Below are 16,841 nucleotides of genomic sequence, written 5' to 3'. Positions count from 1 at the left end.
ATTCCTCTAATAATACTACAAGACAAATCCATGGATAATTTTTCATTTGGTAAATAAGATAACAAATATTATACAAACAACGTGATTAATTCATTAATATTATTTCCATATAACATAATATTAATCATTTACAACAAAATTAATAACTACAGAGATTTTTTTAAATTAAAAATTGTAGATTTATACATATATTTTAAATTAACAATTGTTATAATGCGGTATCATTCAAACTTAATAGTTCACTTTAAACAACAAAACTAAAATAATTGGTTAATTGCATAATATAAGGTATATAGTATCATTTTTATTTCTTAAGAGTAGAGTGTTAATTGACGGTGATTTCCGTATGTAAACATTGTAATATTAATATTAACTACGTACAATATGCATATATTCCATTTTTTTTCTTTCAGTTAGGAAAACATAACAACAACATTAACAATATAAAAAATAAATTAAATAGTAAAGTAGCTCGGTCAAAACGGTGCGTAAATTATTGATCGTTAAACTATTTAGTTGTACATTTTATAGCATTTCGAAGACAATTAAGGTGGAGAGGTACATTACGACACTTTAACACTTATCAGAATATGATAATTATATTATTAATTTAATTTTTTTGTAAGTAAATAGAAACAATTTTCGTTCATTCGGAAATAATTTTATTATTCAAACAATATCGTTATAGAAAAAAAATAGTTTTTAAATATCCATTGCAATGATTCAACTTTTTGAAAAAATATAACATAAATGTTACTCTAAATTAAATTAACATCATTATACACTATAGATATTTCAAAAAAACAGATATAAAGAGAGAAGTTAAAACAATAATTTAGTTCAAAAACTACAGCAGTGTTAATAACTAAATGAAATGTCCATGTTTTTTAGAAATATAGTGCTGATGTTCCTCAAAAATACCTAGTTAACATTTTTAGTAATTAATAAATATAATTTTTTTAATTAGTGTGTGTATTGGAGAAACAATGAAAATTCCATAAAATTTATGTCACATATTTCAACATAATAATATATTATACCGTTCCAATTCATTAACATTAATTAGTAATTTTACAAGTTGGAAATAAAGAAAAAAATAGTTAATTTTTGACTATTTAGTTTTTTGTGTGCCACGACATAATGTTATAATACTTTTCGTATGAAACATTTCACATTTTTAATAAGCACCACAATGTATTTCACAATTTACATCTTATTAAACTTACCAAAAACATCACGTTAAATACGATATAATTTGCAATGTCACTATTTTAAATAGTTTTTTTTTATTTTAGCATAATATAATGGTAATAAGAAACCGAATCGAAAATCTTAAATGATAAGTTAATGTAAAGTATGTTACCGAAAGAAACCAGCGTTGAAAATAAACTGTGTAAGATAATATCGATACGACAACGATGATGGCCAACCATTATTGTTCAAGAATGAGACGTGTTCTCTGAGGGTTTTCAGTGGGATTATATGTCGACGACAAAAAACATGTAAATATACGATGATGATAATTCGAAAATAATAAATGAATGTGGTATTTTATTGCGAACGATTTATTACCCGTGTATTACATTCACAAATTAAACTTGTAAGAATCGTCCCCCCATTACTCAATTGGTGTGATCGTGGCGAGTATGGAATTTTGTCGAAAAATCGTTTCGGGTGGACTTGACCGGAAAAATCGTCGACCCGAACCCCGACCGGTATCTAAAAAATGTGTTATAGTTTGTTCGGTATCAGTATCGTCTACATACCATATGTCTTTGACACGTTCAAAATTTGCGCGCACCAACCTATACATAATATCATTAAACGAGATGTTATTGCGTTTGAACAATACTGCTGGTTGTATGTGACAACAAAAATATAATATTTGTTTTGAAACCTCACACGTAGATGCCTACACACAATTATATTTTACTGCTTCGCTTTATTTCGCATTTGTGTATTATTCGATAGTTATATATTATCCGCCTGCAATACATACCCTCGATCTCTGTAGTTGTACGATTGTATTAATGACTTGATGATTAATTTAACTCAATAAATAATAATGAATGTCAAATATAAATTCTATTGAATTAGATTGCACTGTATTTCTCTCTTTTTCTCTCTCTCTATCTATATGTATATATATATATATATATATGTATATATATATATATATATATATATATATATATATATATATATATATATATATATATATGTATATATTGTATCACTGTTGCTTTATACACTCACACAAAAATATACGCCATACATATTATGGTCTTAAGAAGGCAATGGAGTTTTCAATGTTTCTCTATTTTTTTAATAGGAACCGAGCGTTTAAGTAATATTTTTAAATCTAAAATATAATTATACATTTTCTTATTATACATATAAAACTGACATTAACTTGGTGTACATACTAACCTATAATACTATACGCTATAGACCGTAATACAATAAAAGTCTAAATTATACATTCGAATATGATGCATACCACGAGCATAATATTAATATTATATGAAATATTGTTATAATATACGTGTAAAGGATAACGCGCCATATTTAATTATATAAAATACAGGTCAAGAACGATGACCTATATACGTGATTGTCCAAACATTATGTACAAGCATACTGATTGATGCATTATTTTATGAATATAATATACGTCTTCAGACTCTGAAGGTGTAATAGGGTCATTTAATTTCCCAGGTCTTGAGCACTGCTACGCCATATAATATGTTAAATGCATATAGTTATTATTAGGATTTCGCGTCTATGCTCAATCGTATTTCTTTTTAAAACACTTAAAAACACATTAATCATTTTCCGGATCAACGTTCATGACTAGAAATCTATCTCCAATATTATTACTGACAAAACTTTCCGATCCGGAAACATCGGAGATATGAACAAAACAATGAGATTAAACAATAATAACATGTTCAATTTAAAAAAAAATTATGAATGAACAGTTTTAAACATATAGTAACAATAATGATATTAAAAAACTATATAATAATAATGAATATAAGTACTAACATAGTATTAATATAATTTACGCTCATATCTTTGTCATACATATTATAATATATATGATATGATAATTTTTAAATATTTAAATACAACAATTCTAAATAATATGTAAATCTATAATAATTATAATAATAAATAAATTATGGGTAATATAATATGTATATTATATATATTTATGTACATCTACGTAATAATATAATAGTGCTTAAGATCAATCATATACAACAGTTTACAGAGATAGACTTAAAATACGAATAGTAATTATATCACAATAATAAATGATTATATTATTTACCCTGTTTAACACCCTCGGAAGAAATACGGGTAAGGTATAATTTAAATAATATTATCTTTTTTTTTTTTTTGGTTGGTAACTTTTAATCGCCCTCGTGAATATCTGGTCGTTTTAACCCACTCAAGTTTTCAAACGCGAAATGGAAACGAAAGGTGAAAGAAATGTTCGGAATAGAACAGAACGCGGTAGCATAATATTACCATTGGATTGATTACTTTCAGAAAAAAAAAAAACGCTAAACGTAAAGTACATCATACATAATATTAAAACCACTCGTGTGCTATTATACTGAGAAAAAACCGGGACAGTACAACTGTTTAAACTGATGATTCTAAATAAAAAAAATTTACCTTTATCATTATTTTTTATTTTTGTTTTAAAATCAGAAAACGTAGCAGAACAATTATTATTATATATTCTTGAGAATCATGAACATATTATTATAATAATATCTCACCTAAAACTCCGGAAAAGGATTACCACCTACCTACCTGCCTAGTCAAACCACAAACGAAATAAATTATTAAATTATTAATTAAATACTAAGTACTGCTACAACAAATCCTAATAATAAAATATCCCAACTGATTTATTACGCTTTTATAATAATTTTTCGTTCGTATTTCTGAGACTAGTCGTGGAGTCGGCGTAAGTGGGTAAATGATCTGGATTTGTGGGGGGAGGTGGTGTTTGGGTTGAGTTTTTGAATTATTGTTTGTATAGAATAAAATATGTTTAATAACGTCATAAGACGCAATGACAGTATTTAGTTCCTTAATAATGTGGCATGTTAAAATATATTTAAAAAAACGCAAGTACACGTATAGTTAAAAAGCCATTATAATAATCAAGTCCTTAATGCGTGTTGGTATTAAACGCGTATTGTGTATAGGTGTCATTGTGTCAATCTTCAAACCCTCTCACCTTTTGGTCAATTGAAAAATACACTTAAGCACTTTTTGATCGAATGAAATCCATTTGGTGGTATGTGAGGGAGTACCCTTAAAAGAAAAAAACAGTTTGAAAAATAATTTTAAAGTTATCCTTTGGGTGTGACACGCGGAACAATGTTTGAGATATTATATTTTCCTATCAAGTGTCAAGTAAATGTCTTGACTGAACACTGTTGTAGTTATTCTTCGTCAATCTCAACGAATCGACTGGTATAAGTATTATCTCAAAAATAAGCTATCTGTATGAAGAATGTCGGTAGTTTTTGTTTTATACATCTTTTGAATTCCTTCCACTTCCCAACCAATTAAATTGTACCAAATCTTCTCCCATCTGAACTCATTTCTCATATAGACAATCCTTATAATTCTGTGCGATTTCGATATTATTTTTTTGTTCATGACTGTGATAGATTTTGGAACTCAAATGGTGGACTACGAACCTTCCTGGTAAAATATTTCTTCATTGATTTCAGTAATCGATGTGAATAATATGATGTGCACAATGTACTTATGATCGATATCCATTACACGTAACAAAACGATTGTATTTCGTATTAGGTACCAAGGTACCTATTCGAAAAACACTTAGTACTCGTAATTATATTGTATTAATTTACACGAATAGTATGAAAACATCGAAAAAGTTTTTAGATGTGTGCGTATAGCTGCACGACGATCGAAAGAGACGTGAAACAATAATTGCAAGTTGCTTTCTTATCTGCTCTGTACAGAAGCGGATGAGTGTATTTTACTTAAGATTATTTTTTGTATTTTTTTTTAAAACAACCACAAACTTTGTTATTCTACCATAATTAAATGGTTTTCCGAAGGAAATCATGACTCTGCGGAGAACAACTCGGCTGCGATTCCATGTTACATAAAATAATTATATAATTTAGTTAAAACGCATACAAACATTTTCCACTTTTACCCATACGATTTCAATCCATTTGACCAATGCAACAGCTAGTTTCCTTGTCGTACCTAATATTGTTCCATACCAAAATAATAATTATACCATTTAATTGTTACTAAGACGATCTGGCTGACACGAGTACCTTTGCAATAAAATTGTGGTAATTAGTTTTTACAGTTATCTGTATTTTTTAGGTTTGCGATTATTAAAAAAATATAAACTACTACCCATTTTTAATGTTTAAAAAATAAAATAATGGCAGATACGTGAAAAAATATTTTTTGAACGCAAAATTTGATCAAATAGTTTAATATGATATTGTAATGATCGCCAAGTGTTTGCATCTATTCAATTATAATGGTGTAACGGTGAATAAATATTCTTGAATTCGTTTTGATAACGCGTTTTTAAAATATTACGTACTGAAATTTTCGTTAGCCTTATCCGTTTTAACAACTAGGAAACAGACTTTTAAGGTTGTCTTGGTCTCACGGTGTTTCATAAAATTCATTTTTAAACTATATTAAGGTAATGCTATTTTCTGGTTCAGCCGCAGCAGAAGCAAACAAATTTTCTGACGAAGGTCCATTCACTACCGTGAATCGAACTTGTATAGTAACGTATACAATTCTCATAAGTATAAGCCAATAATAAAATCTTTATAAATAACGACGACACACCCTATCTTGATTGAATTTCTGAGAAACAACATTTTTTCTTCTTCTGATAAACAATGTCATAATCAGTCTCTCTTATAATTGCACCAAAACAAAAATGTACAATCATAATTGGTGTTTATGGGTGGGTAGAACGTATGTAAAAGATTTTTAACCTATACTTTATAAATCGTATCTTAGAGTTCATCTGACATAATTTGTTTTGTTAGCGAGAAAAATTCATTTTTATTTTTCATTTCATGCTATAATAATAACAATGATAATATATCCACACGGGTATAATTTACGGTGGGAAAGTGGCGTGTGTGGTTCTGGTTAATTATTTGTTCTGATTCTGCATAATAATAATAATAATTTTAACTACGCCAGTAAAGAATAATACTAATATTGTTATCATCACTGAAGACGAGATTTGATTCGATTACAAACAACAGACATTCGTCAACAGTGGCAGCCTTCAGACAATAATATAATATTATATGGCATCTATATCAGATATGGGTTTGAGATATTAATTACTAAACAGAGCTCGTCTTGTGCCGTATGATTGAGAATAGTACGTATGATTGGAATGCATAATATTATTGTTATTGTCGATTTGTCACAAGAGTTTACGTAGGCATCTATCAGGCAGGTATAGGCTACCGGAAATAATCAAGTGCAATTCTATCAAGTACTTCGATGAACCATTATATTTTGTAATAGCCATGTTCACGTCATCGGTATTAACTAAAATTATATTACAGAAACATTACATCACACACCTACGACCGATGCCAAAAAAAATTAGTACCGATTTCCGTGGAAACGTTATTTTCCGCGTTTGAATTTCAATATGATGTGAAAATATTATTATTATTATTATTATGTGACGCGCGACGATGACATTATATTATTATTATAGTACCAACATATACAATATTCTTTGATTGATTGATAATCGTATTCTAAACAATCGAGAGAAGCTTGTCACGTATTAATTATACTATTATAATTTTATCGTGTCGTATTATATTATTATTATAAAATTTTGCTTTATTTTGTGAAAAAAAAGGTTCGATTCCGTCATTGTGGCGTAGCGTGCGTGTGTAAATAAAACAAGTTATACAAACATTTTCATTCGAAAAATTATTTAATATCTTCTAACGACACTGTAGGTATTATTATTTTTGTTGTTATTGTTAATTCTATTTAGAATCGAATAAAAAATAAATAAAACATGGAGTGTTTAATTTAAAAAACGAATACAAAAACCAAATAATAACAACGATTAAACAACGGATTCTAAATTGTACGGCTGGCAAAGCAAAAAAACTAAAAAAAAACTAGAATTAAGTGTACATAAATCACTATGGGGTTTATAAATCACTAGAATAAAATTCCTCGTGCTCTGTTTAATTTATAATGCATAATATTGTACCACACGCATGCAGCCAAGGCTTAAACTCGGAGGTGTTTATTCTTCGCATGGGTACGTATCTACTTTTTGTCCACGTGCAATTAAAATCACTTCACCCTTTACCGGATTTTAATTCGTTTTGTGTCGGTTTTTTTCGTCCTCTTTCCATTATTCCGTAGTGTGGCCGGATATCTGATTACACGGATCGATTCGGAAACCTTTTTTTCTCATTCGCATAACTATATTATACGATATAATAATAACAATATAAGACATAAGTAGACACTAATAACACCGCTGTGCAGCATAATAATAATATAATTTAATTATTATCTTGTTTGGACATACGGGCGACATCACTCAACCCGATTTTCTCCTATAGCTACATGTTTTTACGGCTTTTGTTTATAAATAAATATCGAAGAATACCACTCGAGACCGAAGCAAACCCCATCCCAAAACCACAATGATCGTACACAGGCGTATGAGAACTAGGTAAAATCGTTAACCATTCGAATTCTCCCCCCCCCCTATCACGTGTGCCGATCCTGACCATTTTAGAAGTCTACGGAGAAAGGTTCACTCTAACATTTGAGTCATATGGGTCAGATTGGGCTCGCGTTAGGTTTCGAGGATTGCCGTGGAATGTTTGACGACAAGAAAAGAGCACCCTGTAACTGCACACTAATACCTACTAGGTGTGATAAATTACAATAATATTATAATATGTATGGAGATAAAAATAGGAACCAGGACGTAATATCATTAGAAATTATTCCGCTGCCACGGAAGTTACGCGTTAGAGAACACTTCAGTGGCAACAAACGGAAGAACGTCGTTACGAAAATGGAAAATATTCAATTATAACTCACGGACACCTTACGATAATGTACCCGTATAACAATATAATAGGCAACATATTTCAATGTTATTATATTATGTATTGCGTTATGTGAGATTACGACCTATATGGGAGTGTGTATATTGTGTTGGTCTTATTCAGTCTTGTCATCGTCAAACGAACGGATGGAACTTAAGGGTCGTGATGGGACCGGATGTGTTGGCAGTCGGAGAGGTGGCCGTCGTGGCGGCTGTGGCAGGTGTCATGTGCGTCATCTCGATGGATTCGTGGCCACTGCAACCCCCACTGCCGTCGTCCTCATCACCGCCTCCACTGTCTACTCCACCGCCACCACCACTAATGTCTTCACTGATATTGGTCACCAGGGGGTTGGCCACGGGGTGCCATTTCCGCGGAGAGTCGTCTCGGTCGACCAGAGGCAACCCGTCGGCGGCGACAGGAGTGTCGGCCGCGGAAGACGAGTCAGGGTGATCTCGCGTCTGCCGCGGTGGTGAAGAGCACGAAGACGCTGCGGAAGATGACGAAGACGGAAACTGTTCGTTCCGTGGTCGCCCCTCGTCACCGCCACCGGCCACGGTCTCATCGTCGTACACCGTGACGGCCACGTGGTCACTTTCGTTGAGCCACTCGAGCACGAGCGTCCGGTGCGCCTTGACGAACCGCTCGAACACGTCCACGCCCGAAACGTCCGTCTGCACGGCCACGTCCACCAAGCTGACAACCGACGACCTGTGGTAATACCGCTGTTGCTGCAACTGCTGCTGGTGCGGTTGCGGTGACGACGACGAATGCGAGTAAGCGGCACCGCCACCGGCATGCTGCTGCTGCTGCTGCTGGTACGGCAGACATTGTTGATTCGATTGCTGGTATGGATGGTGGAGGTGGTGCTGGTGCTGGAGATATTGATGGTGTTGATGGTGGTGCAGGCCGTAAGGGTGGTGTGGCTGATGCACCGGGCTGTCGTATACCGTTCCGTCCCAGCCGAATACCTCGGGCGGGTGCGACGAGCTCCTTTGCAGGATGGCCATCTGCGGCCGTTTGACGTTCTCCGGCAGATCCGGGTTTGACCTGGCCGGCAACGAATACGGATACCTGACATTCGAACTGGTCGTCGCCAGTTCCTGCAGCGCTTGTATGGCGTTTTTCACCTGAAACAGTGCACAGATCGTACGGACTTAGACACTTGGACAAGAGTTATGCATGCGTAGTCAGGTATGATGTGTGCATAATACATTTGTCTATGGATAAAAACATTTGTGGGGGTGAGTTGGCAATGGGATATTGTGGTCCTGGGGACTTGAACAATTTGAAGTTTAGGTTAGGTTACAGTACATGTTATGTAGTGTATAAAAATATAATTAATATAATTGTGTATAACCATGATACCTATTCTACAATGCTGTGTTGTACTCGATGATATTTTATTTGGGATTGAGGATTTGAAATATATCATTCGAAATTGTTCAACTAAAATAATTTTGTTAACCTATTGTTATTATCATTTTTTTATATATATAAACGTATATATAAAACAGCTTGACATAATGACGCTATCCTTTGTTGTTTTGATGGATATTGAAAACGATAATATCGCACATAATATAAACGAATACGGTATTCATGTTCGGTTGCATTATATTGAATGGCAATTTTTGTGCTATTCCTAAACGCACAAAATAAACATCCGTTATAATATTTGTGTAAAATTGATTCAATCGCAATCATTTCAGTGGCGGCACGGTGGTACACATTCACGATATGACTAAATGATTTCCGAGAGAAAACAACGACGACGGTGTCTGTGTGTATAAATAGGTAGGTACTACGAAAGTTCTGCATCACAGTCGTTTCTACTGGAATTCCTCTCCGTCTACAATTAAGAACATTAATTTACAGCAAGGCCTTGGTAGAGTTTTGAAAACGTTTAGTAAAATTAGAATGCAAATTTATTGTTAAAATCGTTTATTTTTTTCCCCCGTCGGAAATTGGAACGCTTCACGTTTATTATAAACACTGTGTGCACTTATTTGAATTTATTACCGTTTCGTTGTTACACATTTTTGTTTCTACTGGCAGGGAAGGTATGATAATAATAATAACATTATAATAACTAAGTTTTAATTTAATGTTCGGTTTTTGATGAGTTACAGGTGGAAGTTGTACCCATATAAATATATACCTAACCTAAATATTTCGGTCGTTAAGTGTACGATTAATGGCCACTTATGTCTCAGATATTATGTATTTCATAAAAATTGTATTTCTGTTATTTTATAACAATATTTGGTTTTATAAAGAACTTGGAACGATTAATTATTTATTTATTTATTTATTTTTGTTATCGAATTATGAAAATCTTAGGTATTTTTTTTTTTTTTAATGTAATATTATTATAATAGGTACATGGACGCAAATTCAGTTTTTACTAAGGGATAATAATTTGTAATAACTTGCAATATATTCAAAATAATAATTATTGATAAATAACATTGGTCCTCCTGTATATATTGTAGGTACCTTTAAATAATAGATGCCCATCCTTCATAGAAACATGTTAATAAAATCCATTTTAAAACATAGATAGTATTGAAACCTTAAAATATATATCACCGTAAATGAGATAAGATGAAATTGAACTATATTTAAAAATGTAAGAAAATAATTGCTTTTTATTTTAAATTATACAACATATTTTCTTTTCCGGAATTTAGAACAAAAATATAGAACGATTGATTATGCAGAATACCTACAGAAATGTAAAAAAAGTTCAAAATATGTACGATTATAATTGCAGTTTGTTCAACGATACATTTCGATGAAAAATAAGATACGTATACATTTAAAAGTATGAAGAGCTGATTTTTTTATTTTATGTTAACTTGAAAAAAAATATCGGATAGCCAATTCTGACACACTGTACCTGCCATAGTCATAAAATATAAGTAATTCATTCCAGAGTTGCTCCACTAAGATGATTCTTCAATTTCCGTTTTTTAAGAAACTAATTCGTGTATCACATTCGCTTATTGTTAAATTTTTTACGCAACACTTCATGAAAATAATAATGAAGTTTTAAAAAATATGTATCTGAATACAAATAAATTTGTACAAATAAAACATACCTACACAAAACACTAATAATAAGGGAAAAAGCCATTGAAAGAAAATATCACCGGAAAATAAAAGTTCACAATCCATCATAAATTAACTTTTATATTTACTTAGTAACATTACGTACATGTACTCGTCTACCGAATCGTAATTTTATTTCAATTATTCATCAATAATGGCTCATTAAAAGTTTTGATATTTAAACACAAGTCCATACCTATATTTTATACGTGCCTATGTAATTTTTAATTTCTAGACTAATTAAGTTGCGTTCTTAGTGTATTAAATAGCTAATCATACGAGTACCTATGGCTTTTATATGTATTATAATATCCGTGGCTAATGATTTTTAGGTTGAACTGATATAATATTTCGATAAATGTATCCATACCATGGTTAACAATAACGTTTGTAAATTTTTCATTAATAAAAATACAAAAATAGTTTATTTTAAACTCATTAAAGGCTTACAGTTACATAATTAATAGGCGATTTACCTCTTGACTTAAAGTTGCGACGTGATAATGAAGTGAAGTAACTTGTGTGTCCAGTCTATCAACATTGACTTTTCTGTGTTCGATATCACTTCGAGGCAGCGTTCTCGATCTATAAGCATAAATATAGTTTACTACAGTCAAGGTGCGAGTTGAATATTTTTTCATTTAATTTCAAATATTCTCAAGGGAATGTAATTACTTTAATTTATTTACTTAATTAAATTGGTAATATGATAATTCTTAGATAAATAATTGTGTATTCTATATACTTACACAATGCGTACCTATTTTAAAATGAAAATATAGTGAAAACAAATATTTTGATTTTTGATCGAACATTTTGGATTTAGTAAGATTGTTTTACCTAAAGAAATTTAAAAAATACTTAATGTCTAAAAAAATTTCGATATAAAAGTTAATATTTCAGCAGATCCTAATCTATTTTTAATTGGTATTAAAATACCAACTGAAACTATTGAGTAAATAGGTATACTTGTTCTAAATTGTTATAACATACATATATATGAGAGTACCTATACAAGTTCAGTGGAAATATCTGAACTGATATAACTCTGATTACGATTAAGTTAATTTCCAATTTTATATGGTACCTTAACTACTCGTACTATTTTGCAATACAAGCACGTTGCCTTGCATAATATTGTATACGTATGACAATGTTTTAAGTTTAAGTCTTACTTGAACATTTTGATCACACCTCCCGTAAAGAAACACTTTACACTGCAGCTCCTATAACGGACGCCTTGAAAGTATAAACTAACAGCGAGAAAGTTTACTGACAATTAATGACATACTCGTGGTCAACTACACTCTAATGTACTGTCGGAAATTTAACTGTCGGCTATAAAGTGTCTTTGAGATAAGGGTATTTCAAGTCTATTCTTTAAACAAAATAATATACATTTCAGGAAAAAATATGACAAATTAATGTAGAAAAAATGCAACAATTACGCGTATATATGTGATATAATAATTGATAAAAAATTTTCGGTTTTTGCTGTTGTCTTAAATATCGTTGACAAAATTTTTTAATATTATAATAATATGATGACAAATATAAACATTACAGTATGATATTTGTAAATTATAAAAATTTAAAATAAATAGTAATACGTTAAGATTTGTAGGCAACTATAAGTCTTTGAAATGCATACATATTTTATAGAAAAGTACCCACTGTTTTGAGTAATGTATATTTTATTTAATTCATTTGCGTAAAATAATTATATTTAACTCTTATTATTTTGTATGAACAAAATAAGCTATAAAATACAGAAATATGAAATATAATATGCATATATTATTGAATAAATATGAATATATAATGATCGTTACATGAATGCAATTTTTGTTTTTGTTTTTTTTTTTTATCTCACTTACTTTATAATGTTTTAAAAACTTATAGAATTTTTACGAAAAAATTACAATTATTTAGGTACGAGATACCATTTTATTTATTAGTTCTTTTATATACCACCGTAGAATTATTGCTGATATTTTTCTGAGCGCAACCATCTGTTTTTACGATATAATAAAACTCAGGTAATTTTTTATAATTTTTAAAGTTTCTTTGAAATGGTTAATATTTTAAAACTACCTACGATTTAATCATTTTTCACACAATAATATATTGCACAATTTATTTATTTTACCTTGCTAGTTTAATATTTTGAAACTGTGTACCTGTTTTGAGATAGTTTAGTGAGGTTATGTCTGCTCGGGCTATAACTGGAATGCAACGGTGATCTAGAAGGAGGTGATTTCGGAGATCCATCGCATTCTTCTTGCAAGTTTTCATCGTCTTCACTAATCGAAGGTAACGTTAACGTCGTTATACCATTTTGATCAATTTCCTACGCAAATTAAATTCAAAATAAAAGGGAAAAAGGTTTAAAATTGAACACATCAAGTAGAAACATTAATAGAAATAACAAGAAACAATGTCAAGGGCTTTCAAATTATATCTTTAAAAATTATTTCCAGTAATATGTATTAAAAGTACCCACAAAAAATTATTAATTTTTTTTTTTGACATCTTTTTTAAACTAAAAGTGAGTATGTTATCTAACTATCAATCTTTGCTCTACATACTTAATAGAAAATATTCTAAATTCATGATAATAATATAACGTAATTAAGTCATTGTAGTAAATAAAATTGTCTAACAATTAAAAGCTAAATCCAAAATTCGTGAAACCTAAATAATTTTTATTTTATTTAAATATTTATAACTTGAAAGTAGGTATCTAAGTATAATTTTTAAACATTTAAAATAATTGTATAATTCATTCCAATAAGATTTAAATATTCATTCAAATGAAAATCAATCACTATTTGGCATTTACTGATCATAATTATTATTACTATTTAGTATTCACTATTATTATTATTATTATTTAACTAATAAATTATAGTATAACAATAGACCATTAAAAGTTTTCGAATATTATTATACTATGATTTTTCACACACTGGCTATAATTCAATGGAGATCAGTAGGTGAATACCCTGAAAGTCACATCTATAATATATATTTTAAAACGACAAATTTTCACTCGATATTTCATAAATCATACGTTTATGTTAGACATTTTTTTCCTAAATATCTCGTCAACTTAAAAAAAAAATATTCATATTTAAAAAATATAGTACCTATTATTTTTACTTTATAAAATTTGGTGGAATGCTATTAGTATATAGAGTTTCTAGATTTTAAAATAACATAAAGCTATGATTTATCTAAGATCTATAGTTAACATTTGGTTTCTTTGGGTAAGTGACTATTAGTATATTTATTTGTTCATACGTAATTTTATAATTCCAAGGTACATTTCAGCGAATAACAGTGTTTTGTAATTTATATGTATATAATTATTATGAATCACCTACAATAGAAATTATATGATTGTTTCGATTATCATAAAAATTCAAATTTCTAAATATTTTGTTTTAATTTGCTAGGTATTCTAAAACCCACTAAAAGCGATTGTTTGACATCCTCTCAGGTTAATCAACATAACGTTTGAGCTTATTGTTACTTATATAATAGCTGTATTCACGAAAAAATCATATCATAATATATAGTGGGAATATATATATATATATATATATATATATATATATATATATATATATATATATATAAATATAAATAATCATATATTATGCTTGCAATTAAAACAAAATATGTACTTTGTGAGGTTTAATTACTTCGGCCTCGTATCCTTCACGTATGTTGTACGTCAAGTCATGTTGTATGTCATTTGCAAACTCCTGTTGATACTCGGGGTAAAGCCGCAAAACTTCTACCAACCCAAGCACATTAATGCACTTAAGGTCGCAATAAGTTAGAGCTTTGACATCACAACTAGACTTCACTACGGTGTCACCTCCTGCTCCGCCGCCGGTGGTCCCTCCACCGGTGACAACGCCTGTGTTACCTGAGCCGCTACCTTGACCCAGCCACATACTAATATCACATCCAACTAAATCGCCTTTGCCTGTAAACACAATATTTTTTCTGAAGTAAATACGCGATTGTGACAATCTTTGGTGCCTGAAATAGAGTCTCGTAAACATATGAGACAAGTTAAATGTAAGTGGGTTATTGATTTCAAACAGGACTACGGTTACCGCCGTGGTATCAAAATATATAGCATAAATCATTGTTACTCGTTGGAAAATACTGTAATTAATGAGCCAATTCCTGCCAATTGTAGACAACCTACACCAATAGAAGAAGTTATCTTCTAAAAAATATATAAATATATATATTTTATATCTACGCTCGGATTACCTAAAATGGCAACGACCATGCCGTTCTGGACGACTTCCATGGACCCGTTGCACAGGTAATAAATGGACGTGAGCGCGTCGCCTTTGTGGATGAGATATTCACCAGGTGCGCAAAAGTTGCTGCGGATGTGCAACGATAACAGTTTCAGGCAGCCTTGTGACGCGGACTCGAAAATGGGCAGCTGCAGTATCTCCCGGTGCAGGTGCATAGAAACGTCACCCCTAAGCTCCTCCGGAAACTCTTTCAGCGTCTGGAACAAAAACTATCGATTAAAATGGGCGAAACGGCTACCGCAGCGGTTCGGGTGGGAGGGAAGACGGGGCGTGCCTACGAATGGCCACCCGAAATTACCTCGTGAATATCGATACCGTGGTTCAGTGACCACATGGTCTGAAAGTAGTCTTGCATCCTGTGCTTGAGCTCACTGGGCACCTGATGCAGTGTCAGGAAGTCCTTAAGGTCCCGCCACTTGCTCTGGTATAACGACCTCCGGGAGTACATTCGCTGGATGATGGCTGTCACGTTACCAAACACCACAGCGTGCATAAGCGCTACAATAGTATAACACAGTTGATAATAGCTAGGTAAGTAAACTCGAAGGTGCGTAAGTTAATGGGAATAAATTGTCTTGAGTTATTAGTTACGAGGTTAATGCGACATTATAATAATATTAATGTATTATTTTTCACCCTCAATTGATAAGTATAAAGAAGAAGAATTACGTGGCATGTTTGCAGGGTACTATGCTGAATTATTATAATAATATATAGATATCTATTTTATTTAAAATCATCACGTGCACTGCGTGACATCAAGCCAAACAAATATTTAACCAATAAATACTTTTAACAAAATTTTTATTACTGGTTAAATGGATACGTATTAAACACGATTTTAATGTATAACTTTTTCAAAAACAAAAACAAATAATTCGAAGAAGGCTGTACAAAAGTTCGCTCTTTAGCAATCATCGATGTCTCAAATATAAAGAATGATATTTCAAACGCCATAACACTTGATTGGTTTTTGCCATCTCGAAAACTTTAATAGCGCGTATTTGTTTTTTTTCTCTTTGAACTTTAACCATTTAAAAATTTGAGTGTAATTATTAGTTTTAGGTATGACAAATATCGATTAAACCAGTTATAGGGTATAATTCAGTATATTACTAAAATCTACTTTATTGTTTGTTATTACCACAGCCACGGGGGAGAAAACAATAACATAACCTTGCTCTCCACGAATACAGCCATGATAAGACGACGACAAATT

At 31.1% G+C, this 16,841-nt stretch overlaps 1 protein-coding gene across 4 annotated transcripts in view; it reads right to left on the bottom strand.

Moving 5' to 3' along the window:
- Positions 1-602: 602 nt before the first annotated feature.
- The window catches only part of Elk (Eag-like K[+] channel), a 231,636-nt gene continuing 215,397 nt past the window's right edge, over positions 603-16,841 (bottom strand). For 2 of the 4 annotated variants that reach the window (XM_089221973.1, XM_089221972.1), the window contains exons 10-15: positions 15,921-16,120; positions 15,570-15,831; positions 14,966-15,273; positions 13,457-13,626; positions 11,753-11,861; positions 603-9,292 (exon numbers count right to left, since the gene is read on the bottom strand). In XM_089221973.1, the coding sequence (XP_089078099.1) occupies positions 8,297-9,292; positions 11,753-11,861; positions 13,457-13,626; positions 14,966-15,273; positions 15,570-15,831; positions 15,921-16,120 (2,045 nt within the window). In that variant the 3' untranslated portion in view covers positions 603-8,296. The remainder of the gene's footprint in view (positions 9,293-11,752; positions 11,862-13,456; positions 13,627-14,965; positions 15,274-15,569; positions 15,832-15,920; positions 16,121-16,841) is intronic. The other 2 variants (XM_089221975.1, XM_089221974.1) reach the window with 2 other exon arrangements.

The sequence above is a fragment of the Diuraphis noxia genome, unplaced genomic scaffold, assembly GCF_037042655.1.
Source record: "Diuraphis noxia isolate RWA-SAM2 unplaced genomic scaffold, SU_Dnox_SAM2 contig0003, whole genome shotgun sequence".
NCBI lineage: Eukaryota > Metazoa > Arthropoda > Insecta > Hemiptera > Aphididae > Diuraphis > Diuraphis noxia.
Note: the sequence above shows the minus strand (reverse complement) of the source record. Positions and strands in the feature narration are given on the sequence as shown.